This window comes from Solea solea, chromosome 17 (genome assembly GCF_958295425.1).
Source record: "Solea solea chromosome 17, fSolSol10.1, whole genome shotgun sequence".
Lineage (NCBI taxonomy): Eukaryota > Metazoa > Chordata > Actinopteri > Pleuronectiformes > Soleidae > Solea > Solea solea.
The window spans coordinates 8,632,600-8,644,306 of record NC_081150.1 but is presented as its reverse complement, the minus strand read 5'-3'; the positions used below and the strand labels follow the sequence as shown (position 1 = coordinate 8,644,306).

At 37.9% G+C, this 11,707-nt stretch overlaps 1 protein-coding gene across 1 annotated transcript; it reads left to right on the top strand.

Moving 5' to 3' along the window:
• The first annotated feature begins 8,311 nt into the window (after positions 1–8,311).
• On the top strand, positions 8,312–9,585 carry ccl38.6 (chemokine (C-C motif) ligand 38, duplicate 6). Its single transcript, XM_058613956.1, has 3 exons — positions 8,312–8,470; positions 9,025–9,136; positions 9,252–9,585. The coding sequence occupies exons 1-3, from the start codon at positions 8,398–8,400 to the stop codon at positions 9,352–9,354; spliced, it is 288 nt and encodes a 95-aa protein (XP_058469939.1). The 5' UTR covers positions 8,312–8,397; the 3' UTR covers positions 9,355–9,585.
• Positions 9,586–11,707: the final 2,122 nt, after the last annotated feature.

The following is an 11,707-nucleotide window of genomic DNA, read 5'->3' as shown; positions in this document are numbered from 1 at the left end:
GGGATTATTCATTGATTATTAACTATAGCTCACTAACCTGACAACACATTTTACAACTTTAAAAGTGTTTTCTTGTTGTTATTGTTGTTGTTGGAGAAGAGGAAACAAATTGGCTTTTAATTCCATGTAATTAAATTGTAGACATAGAGTACATGCAGTTTTACCATGTGTGAGCTGTATTACTGTGGTGTTATGCCAGTATATGCATACATTATATTTGTATATTTCACATTAGGAACATAGATTTAATTGAAAATTTATTCCCATGTGGTAAGAAATATTCACAGATGAGAAAAATACTGTCATTTCTTCCCCTCACTGTACGACTCCGTGCTCTTACTGTGAACCTGCTTGCATTCCATGAAAACAGGCTGCAAAATCACCCACTTGTTATCATGTGCTTCATGCGTCTCTAGCTCATATTTCGGATATGGAGTGAAGAATGTGTGAAAACTAACCTCTTGAACATAACACGTTGGATTCTTGTCCTGATGGACTGCGACATGAAATTCTGTCTATATAATGTACAATAGTTTGTGGAAACACTGGTGTTCTGGTATCTTTTTTGTTGTTGTTGCATTGCTTCATCTGTATTTCGCTGCTTTCCTGTCGTCATAAACTGCATAATAAAAGTCATTTAATCAGCTTTCTGCCCTTTGTGTGTATGTTTGTCTGGAAAAAACAAAAGTGTAAATCAGCAAATTGATTGTATATTTAAAAAGGGAGAGAAGGGAGGACAGGACAGGACATCGCTGTAGGTGCAGTTGTGTCATCGTTTTTCTGAGTGGTGTAAGGAGCAGAAATATCATGGCTCAAGATTTTACACTTACAGGAAGTGATTAGTTTGCCCATAGACTTTGCTTAAAGAGATGCACCATACATTTTCGTCAATTTTGGGGGGTAAATAACAGTAAAAACAACAAAGATTCATTGATTTAATAGAAAATTCCATATAAATGTACAGTATATACTCATTTAGTTCAGCGTGTAAGTTTCCTCTGAATGAAGCCTCAGTGATGCTCTATGTCTCTTTGAAAACAGGACCACTGGCAAAATTAATATACCCATTAATTTACCCACAAATATGCAAGATTGTAGCCAAAAATAATTTCCATCTTTAGTCCCTTGGCAAGCCAATGTCGGCTACACCACACCACACCACAACAATAATAGTAAGAATAAAGTGCAGAATAATAAGAGGCAATGTTAAATAGAAATATTGTTGATGTCAGACCAGAAAAAAGTATATATTTATAAAAATATCAAAACTATAAAAAGGAGATAAAGCAATAGAAACCGTATGACAGAGCATGTTTAAAAACACACTATTACGTGTGCTTAATCTTACTTTTTTTAAAGCATTAAACTAAATTATTGTATGTTACACATAATATAATATAATTAGGCTCCTACATGGAGCTGTATCCTTTGAGATGCAGTCAACAGACACCAGGCTTTATTAAAGATACTGTATGTTGTTTATCTAAAGGAAAATGTAATGTAATGTAGAATATACAATAATAATGTATAGTAACCGGAAAATGAGAATTCCTCAGTGCTCTCACTCCAGGGAATTAAGTTAAGGAATGTTTTCTAATGTTTTTGTGTGTGTGACAGGAAGTGAAAGCATCCCCTATGGCCTATGACTCGAAGACCCCTTTAAAACCTACACACATATACACAATAACACAGACACACACACACGCACACGTGCATGTGCACATTAGGAAGATGCTCACACAGGAAGTTCTGTTCTTGTCCACCATTTCCTGTCTGTCCCACGTTGACCCTCACACACACACACACACACCAGTATAACATAGTCTATCATATACTAATGTAATATATGACCTTCATATGTAGAGACTGTGTGAGGGAAAGGACGAGGTGAAATTAACATTTCAGCCACTTTCATTGACCTATGTGAGGTTACATTCAAAAGAAACCTTCCCGTGTTCAGATTTTCCACGTATGTTTGTGAGCTTTCCTGGGGTCATTCAATTGTTTCTAGTAAACTGTTTCAAGTCGAGTATTTTAGTCTTTCCTGGAACTGGGAATTGTGGAGAAATGAAACAGAATGATGGAGAGAGACACACACAGAGAGAGAGAAAGAGAGGCATACAACGGAAAAGGAATTTTCAAGTCAGAGACAGCTGAAACGTGTTTGTCTCTGGTTTGGGGTGGTATCTTATCATGTCAGGGGAAACAGTCTGTCATTTACTCTGTGTGTGTGTGTGTGTGAGAGAGGTTGAATGTTTGTGATGGATGTGTGTGTTTGTTCTGGTGGACAGGCACGCATGAGGAAGATATACGTCAGGATTGAATGTATACACCCAAACACCCGAGGGAATGGGTATTTTCGAACACTGGGCGTGGATGATGAACTCTTACACACACACACACGATATCATGGTGATATTTTTGTTTGCCTTGTGTGTGTGTGCGCTTTTAAATAAATGTGCTCTGTGGTGACAGGTACATCCTAAACCCTACACATTTAAAGTATGCGCATAGGCTGGAGGTAAACAGATGTTCCTCTTGGTAGAGGTTGAACCTGTGCACCATTTTTCTTTAAGTTCATCATATCCAGTCCTGTTCATTTCTCAAAGCCCTGCTGTCTGACCTGAGAGACCCTGTAGACAGATGTGCACCTCTGACACTTACTGTGTTAGCTCGGTTTTACCTCTATACTCCATACTCAGAGACAATCCTCAATATGTGCACTCTTGTATAAAGTACTTTAAAGGGATAGTTAAGTAAGTATGTTCACCGGAAAATGACTTTTGTGGAAGTTGAAGTCACTTTCCTTTTTTTATAATATGACTTAAGTAAAAGTCTTAAAGTATATGATATTTACTGTACTTAAGTATCAACAGTAACACCCTATGTTTAGGCGTGTGAATGGGTGAATGGCAAAACTGTAGTGTAAACAGCTCATCAAGACTGGAAAAGCTCTATATAAATACAGACCATTACCAGCTCTTCTGATTTTATTAGGTAGTAAAGAGTAACAAAGACAGTTAGAGGAAATGTAGTCCTCTGTTCCCTGCGCTCTGCAGTCTCACCATTATATGTCACTAATTCCTACACTCTGGGCCTTAAATGATGATGGTGCAAGACGAGGCAAGCAAACACGAGCAGTGATCTGAGATGGATCTGATGCAGAAGTAAACACAGGATTATGCAGAAAAAAAAAAAACAAGCTGGAGCTTGGCCGACATGGTTAAGACTGGATTGTGGAGGCAGCGTTTTTATTCATTCATGGATGGGGGTTCAGGTGTGCAGGTGGCTTGGCAGCAGGAAGGAAAAGGGGTCGATACACCCAAACACAGACGGGGTGAACAGGGGACAAACTGGAGACAAAGAGGAAAACAGCAGGAAACACAAGGAGTGAAGGAGAGACACAGCCTGACCGTGACATACTTTGGTCATCTGCTTCTTCTCACCTGCCAGTGATGAGCTTCACCAGGAGAACATGAGTTAGTATAGTTCACGCTATAGTTCACATTCTTGTAGCCGGTGTGATCCCTCACCAGCTTCCATTTAGCAAAAAACTAACAGCTGTGTTTCTTTCCTGAATCTGGTTCCATCCGAGAAGATGGACTCAGCCACTCTTTGAGCTCACACTTCATCACTGCTTTGATGAGTGTGTGTGTGTGTGTGTGTGTGTGTGTGTGTGTGTGTGTGTGTGTGTGTGTGTGTGTGTGTGTGTGTGTGTGTGAGGGTGGAGCAGTCACAAGGTCGGTGGAGTGGTGTCACCGCACTGTTAAATATCTCTCATCTCCATGGAGATGAGAGAACATGTTTAAACTGAGAACATGTTTATTTTATTGTCCTTTATTTTTAAATGGACATGTGTTATTGTCCAAAATAAAAGTTTGTTATTTGTTGAACTAGTTAATTTGACATGTTTTGCACAGTGAAACATGGAAAAATAACAAAGATAAAACATAGATATAGAGTAGGGAGTGGCAGAATGTCCATTTGACTCATCTGAAGTGTCCATGTACATAAAAACGACATATTTTTCCTAAAAACAACAATAGTATAATACCGCATAAAAAGTGTGAATCTAAGAAGTTGTTGTGAGAATATGAAATAAAGACAATGACTGACACGGCTGATGTTTGAGCTGCATGGTGTCTGGTCACATGTCTCTCTCGGAAACAATTACATGTGTCTGTGTGTTAAAAGTAACCACAGGTCCTGGTGGACATTCCTTCAACGTCTTACTCGCTTCACTAGAGGTCATGGATGAGGTCAAACACAAACATAAGCATGTTTTAACGCTTGTTTTTTGTTTGGAAACCAAGAATATCATCAGAAACAACCTTTACATCTATGGATGTGAGATCCATGTTAAATGAATACTTGTTTTCCTTTCCTTAAAGTCTCTTAACACAACAAGTTCAATAAGGAGAATCAGATATGACAGAAAACAACACAACAATATTTCATGGCCTCGTTACAAAAGCTGATAAGACAACACGGCACACTATTGTGATCCAATATTTCCTCTATTTAATATGATTTCCGCCCGAACGACCTGACAATTACACTAAAGGATGTTGCTGTGAGATAAAAGGTCAAGCACTGGATGTTGTTTTGCCCCAAAACAAGGCACACCTTAGTTATTCTAGGAACTATCATCTTGGCATCAGTGAGTGATGTGACAGTCACTCTTTGAGACACAGGCCAAATGGCCATTTTAATAAGTCAGTCATTTTGACCTTCCTGCTCTCTTTATCCACGTTTCGGTTCTTTTCCTGTCGTGTGCTCTTAGTGTGTGCGTGTGTGTGTGTGTGTGAGAGCAGGAACTATGTTTTCATCACTGTTGTATAAGGAATTTTGTGATATGTTATCAGAGTACATTATGTACACCGCTCTGACTCCACTGCAGACAGCAGCACTCATTCATTCAGGCGTGGACATTTATTCTACTGACCCTAGTGAGTCCCATCTATCACTCTGTGTACTGTATATACAGTATGTGAAAATTAAACATCCCAGTGCAACGTCAGGGGATTTTGTAAGCGGCATTGCACTCTGAACACAGAAAACACACCGTACTGTCCCGCCGTTGTCGCTGCTATGGTAAAATGAGGAGATTCTAACTTTTTAAGTCACTCCCACAAAATAAATCTGTTTTATTTATTATTAATTGTCTAGTAATTCTGTATTTCAGTAGTTAAAAAGGTCTATTCTTGCTATTCCATGCTTGACACACTCTGTTTGAACTGTTGCCCTCAGGCAGACACTTCAAGTCAATTAAGATTCAAACAAACAAAATTCCCTGCAGCTGTTAGACTGTACAACAAGCACTGCTCTCAGTAGATCGCACATAACAGGCTACGCATCCCACGTGTCATGTATATATATATATAACATAGTTTACATGTAAAATATCTCATGTTCAATCCTTGTTTATACTGTAAATATCAAGCCCACACTGCATATAGTCTGGAAACTGTCTATAAGGTACATTCTATTTTAACGTTTTATTGTTGTACAGTTAATATATTTCTATATTGTACTTTCTTGGAAAGAAATTTCCCCACTGTGGGACTAATAAAGGACTATCCTATCTTATCTTATAAAAGGCTTTTACTCAAGAATTGCTGCTTGTTTTATATCTCAAACTAAAATGAATGGCAAAAAAAAAAAGAATAGCACTAGAAAAAGAATAAACACAGGCAAGAATAATCAAAATTAGGAGGTTTAACTTAACTGAAACAAAACAAACTATAGGAAAGTGATGTAATATAGGAAATAAGGGTAAAGTTATCAAGCTCTACGCCTTCAATGTCTTTTTTCAACTGTGTTTGTTCACTTCATGGATCTGGATCCATGGTCACTCACTCAGTTTCTTCATGTGGTTTAACGCTGCTTTTATTGAGTTGCAATAAAAACTCACAAAACAATAATCTTAATACTATCTATATATAGTCGTAAGTGTAATTGAAAACAAACAGCAAACAAAATCATTCTAACCCTGACCCTTCCTTTTCTCTTTGTATGTCTCTGCTGCCGCCCAGTGGTACAGTCGGGTACTGTGACACCGGTATATTTCAAACAAGTGTGTGTGTGTGCACTTGTATTTGTTATTGATGACCTTTTTTAGGACCTTTTCTGGTGTCAACACTGACTTTATCGAGACCAGTAGTCCTCATGGCATCAAAAACCTGGTCCTAATGAGGCAAAGCCTAATTTGTGAAGTTAAGGACCAAGATGTTAATTGTGGTTAGGTTAAGTGAGGGTTAGGCCTTTACTGGTTATGGTTACGTTTGAGGATAACACTACAGGCTTTCAGAATGAATGAAAGTCAATGCAGAATTCTTAAAAGGATAGCTGCACAAACCTGTGTGTGTGTGTGTGTGTGTGTGTGTGTGTGTGTGTGGGTGTGTATGTTTGTGCGTGGGTGTGTGTGTGTGTGTGTGTGTGTGTGTGTGTGTGTGTGTGTGTGTGTGTGTGTGTGAGTTATGGTAACTTACAAACCATAGGGAGTGAGGATATTTTGGGAAAGTGAGGACATTAAGGCTGGTCCTCATGTTCTGTCAAAGTTTTAAAGGGCTTTTTGAGGGTTAAGACCTGGTTTTAGGGTTAGGGTTAAAACTGGGTTTAGGTTAGGGTAAGGATTAGGATTAGGCATTTAGTTGTGATGGTTAATTTTAGGGTATAGGGAATCCACTGTGTCACTACAAATACAAACGTGTGGCTTCCTGAGCCATGTTAATCTTCATACAATTTACAATTTATATATAATATATATGTATTCTGACAGGAATATTTCTCAATCTCAAATAAACGTATTTTCTGGTTTATGTGTCATATAAACTGGAGTATACTAAGTAGAAATAGACATGAAAATAGATTTCATTGGTTTTCACACACCCATATTGGTCTGTGTTTCTCTGATTCTGTGACAAACCACAGTTTGAATTAGCACATGGGGGGAGTTTGTGTTTGTGCCTCTCAGTTAAACTCCCTCTGTCTCTGTTTGTAACTAGAAATCTTCTATTTAAATGTAGAAGGTGCAGTAAGTCACTGTAACAAATTAGGTTTTGTTGTAGAAATGCAGAAGCATCCACATTTGCACATATATTTTAACACTTGCTATCGTGTGGTGTGTGTTCAACTACGTGGTTGAGAAAAGGAAACTTGTGTTGGTTGAATATGTGTGTGTGTGTGTGTGTGTGTGTGTTTTTGTATTTGTAACTTTGTGGGGACCAATAATAATAATAAAATAATTTGGGAAAGTGAGGATATTTTGGCTGGTCCTCTTTCAAGCTTAAGACCTGGTTTTGGGATGACACACTTGTGGTTGTGATGGTTATGGTTAGGGTAGGGGCTCTAGAATGCATTAACTCAACTCAACTTTATTTATAAAGCACTTTAAGCAGCCGTAGCTGAGACAAAGTGCTGTACATGAAAATAAATAAAACAAAAAGTAAAACAATAAAAATACTAAAAAAATAAAAACAATAAAACAACAAAAATGTTAAAACAATAAAGACAATATTATGAGGGTCCTCTCTATGAATGTGTGCACAGCAACATAAATATCACATCCTGAACTGATATTTGCGCCTTTCCTTTAAGATCTCTTCAACTCTGGTTAGACATAATGAAATGTAAAAGAAAAATAATGAGGTCAGTAATTATGTTACTAGTATCAGTACTGTAATCAAAAATGCCTTCATATTTTCATGGATTATCTGAAAATAGAGGTTAAACGTGTTGTTGAAAGCTCATTGGAACTCTAAAAAGCTGACTAGACCTTTTTAAAATAGTCCTTATTTTTGTGTACATGTTCACACTCATGTCTTACACTGACGATAGTAAATTCATCATGTTTTATTATTTGAAAACAAACATCACGGGTTGAGCTGGAGACCACAGCTGCATCTGCACGTTGCACAAAGTTACAGGTTTCATCAAATCAAACCCGCACGCCACCCCCACCCCTCACATAATTACTGAGAAGCGCTGACCACATGTCTGCAGTATATGTAGTTTCAGGTTATGGGGTTATTTTGTCATGAAACTTAAACTGCCACCACACACACACACACACGTTCACACAGCCATCCTTTTAAGGACATTTGTACATTACATCCCTTACATTAACCATAACCAGTTCATGCTTAACCCAAACCTTAACCTAAACACAATTCAAATCTTAACTCCAATCTTAACCAGTTCCTCAGAAATGAGGTTCTGCCTCATTAGGACTAGATTTTGGTCTCCATGAGGACTACTGGTCCTGACAAGGTCAGTGTTTACACACACACACGCATGCGCGCACACACACAAACACACACAAGTGGAGAGAGAAGCTGAAATAAAAGGAGACATACGCTGACAGATAAACATCCAGACCAGATCACGATACTGAAGATGATGAAGACTGTCATCACACTGGTGGCCTTTATCTTGATTTTCTCATCCCCCGCTGCCCTGGCCTCTCGCAGTGAGTTAATTGTACTTTATTAATTACTTACTTACTTATTCAATCATTTATTTATTTATTTATTTATTATGAATTAAATTTAAAGATCTGTTAAGTTAAATAATTTTCTGGAAAACAAGTGTTATCCACTGATAATGTTCCATTAATTTTCCACATAATCCCACTACATACTGATTTTAAAATGATCCATCCAATTTCTTTACTTATCAATTAAACGTTTTACATTCATGTATCTGCATGTCCTCTGAAGCAGGTGTGTGCCCAAAGTAAACACTTAATGTGTGTATTAAGACGGAAGCAAGCGCTGGAATCCCAGGTTCCTTCTTTAAATATTGTTTTACTTATTATAGGTAACTAAGAATTCCGCAATTTTCTGTCACATATCTTTATTTTTTCTTGAGCAGTGCCATAAAATAATTGTAATGCTTCACACACATAAGAATAATTTCTATTTCATAAAAAAACAACACATAAACAACTATATTATATTATATTATATTATATTAGTGTCATGGTTTTGTGTTTAATCCCACGTTGTGTTTGTTTTTGCGCAGGCTTCTATAGTCCAGATGAATGCTGTTTTGTCTTCTACCCCAAACCTCTGTCTGTGAAGAAGGTGGTGAGCTACAAATACACAGACAGGATGTGTCCTATGGAGGGTGTGCTGTAAGTGTTTTGTCACGTGATTTCAGTACATTTAAATAGATTTATATCATCCATGTGAAGAATACATACATCAATGCATCTGCATACTTTTTTACACCCATTCTCTCTTGTTTAGCTTCACCATGCAGAGTAATGCAAACATCTGTGGCGACCCGTCTGTGGAGTGGGTCAAGAACATCCTGAAGGCCAAACAAAAAGTCAAGGCTAAAAATGGGTAGGGCTCTCTGCACAAAAATGAAGAATGACTCCACTTCAAAGCTTGCAGAGCCAAGAAGAAGATGATATAAAAATGTGTGATGCATGATTAAAAAAAATAATAATAATGCACGCAGTGAAAATTCTTGGAGCCATTCTTTTATCATTTTTTTCTTTTCAGCGTTCAACTGTTGTATTGGAAGATTAGATGTAAAATCTACAGTGATGAACAAATAAATTCAACTTTAAACTGCCGTTTTAGTCGACTTTGTTGGTCCTTATTCAGCTCATTCACACGAGAAACAGCAGAGAGAGTTGCTGGCTGAAAACAGGAAACTCAGATCTGCAGCGCAAAGGCCCAAACTAATTGGTAAACTCATGAATAATCTCTGTGTAAACTGTCCTTGTTGTCACTTTACACTGTCTAATGTGAGCCAGCAGATGTCGCTCTTCTCGGTGGTTTCAGTGTGTGGTTTTTGCAGATACATGTGGGCTTCTTTAAAAGGACCTTAGCTCTTTTCTTCTTCTGCTTCTTTTCTCAGCTAAACCACAGTGAGATACAACAACATTTCACAGTTGAACCAATAAAACCTCTGAGCTCTTTCCTGTCTGGTGTAACAGAAGGGAAATATTCTACTCAAAGAAAATTAAGAGATTAAAAAAAAGAAAAAGAAAAAAAATCCCCAAAAGCTTTTATGGCACAGGTGTCAGAAGTGCAGCGACCAGAGGCAACAAAAACATTCATTTACAAACAAAAACACTGGGACACTTTCAGGACGGCAACCATTCAGACACTGAGCTGTCGAGTAGAGACTAAATACTGAGGTGAGTTAATTGGACACAGGTGAAACTAATTCGGTGGAGCAGCCAATCTCAGAGGCGGGAAAACACAGGTGCTGAAGCTGTTTGAGGAGGCAGAGAATAATAAGAGAATAAAAGCTGTTTGTTTATAACACCCAACACACAAACTTATTTTGCATTACAGCGAGGGTTGTTCAGCACGTCGGGGTCTGGACGGCATCAGGATTTATAGGACAAACACAGTGGTGAAGCCACATTTCACTTGATCTTCTGTCATGTGATGAAAATATATTCATGAGATGAGACGGGAGCCTCAGAAAATGTCCTATTTGCATAAAACCATGTCTGACTCGTCTGACCCCCTGCACACACAGTGAAGTGTGACAAAAATACTCAGTTTAAACTGAAGTCTTACTTTTATAAAGGATCATTTCACATTGAGTACATAAGTCGCATTTTTCTGTAGTTTCTTTTTGGAGGATTTTAGTGTTTCACTCTTGTAGGTGTCAGGTGTTACAATAAGTAAATCAGCTGAGAGAACAAAGAATAAATAAACTTTTTGATCAATTCTTGAACTTTTATCCAATATCTGTATCCTATGGACCATTTAACCTCTTAGGGTCACATGTCGAAAACAGTAACTACACTGTCTGCAGTGGATTAATGCAATGAACAGAAGAACTTCAAAATTATACTTCAGTACTTATATCACAATCCTTTAATGGCCACTTCACCACAAGAATATGCAGTTTCTTTTACTCATTTCCAGAGATAAATGTGTTATTCGATCATCAGACAGTGGATCTGAGATACATGTCTCATTATACAACAACAGAGGATGAATCAAATTGACAAAAAGTTGAAATTAAAGTCACTTCCTTCAAAGAAAAGAAACACCCTACACTGCTCTTTACTGTGTTTCTGAGTAAAAGATCTGGAAAGAATCAAATAGATTTTTTTTTAAAAACAGTCAAATGTAATCCTCTTGCATAATGTTTCATTCTGTCTTGACGACCATGATAAATGTTTTTGAGATGTAATGACACATACATTCATGTAATGATCAGTACACTCAGGAGGACGTAGGTGATGTTTCATGACTGCCTCCTTCTTTTTACTTATTCTTTCCTGTTCTCTGACCTTGGTCTGAAAAAGCTCCAGTGCTGATGAGCGCATCAAATGTCTGTGTCTTTATAGTGTTTCCCTGCTGCTGTAATCCCAACAATAAAAGACTGTCTGTGCATATAAAAGCTGAAAGGAAACACACTGTGCCATGTTACTTGAATTTGGGGAGACATTTGTGCGGCGGTGACGGGGGAGTGAAGGGAAATAAAAGACAGCAGAAGAAACAAAGGAACATAAAAGCCAGCACCAGAGTCAGCCGGGAGCCTGCGGATGAAAGGCGAAAGAAAAGGAGTGTGTGTTGGACAGAGCAGACACTGTGGTGATGATCCAGTCTGGGCCGAGGGACACAATGGGGAAGCACACACACAAAGAGAGAGAAATAACTATTTGATGACAGCTTTCCCTGACAGATGGAATCAACATAAATTAAACTCTCTCTCTGTGTGTGTG

Excerpts from the sequence above, each read along its gene's own strand:
- ccl38.6 (XM_058613956.1), top strand. The coding sequence starts at position 8,398 with ATGATGAAGACTGTCATCACACTGGTGGCCTTTATCTTGATTTTCTCA. Across the intron at positions 8,471-9,024 it reads CGCTGCCCTGGCCTCTCGCA|GCTTCTATAGTCCAGATGAA; the intron begins GTGAGTTAATTG and ends GTTTTTGCGCAG. Across the intron at positions 9,137-9,251 it reads TGTCCTATGGAGGGTGTGCT|CTTCACCATGCAGAGTAATG; the intron begins GTAAGTGTTTTG and ends TCTCTTGTTTAG.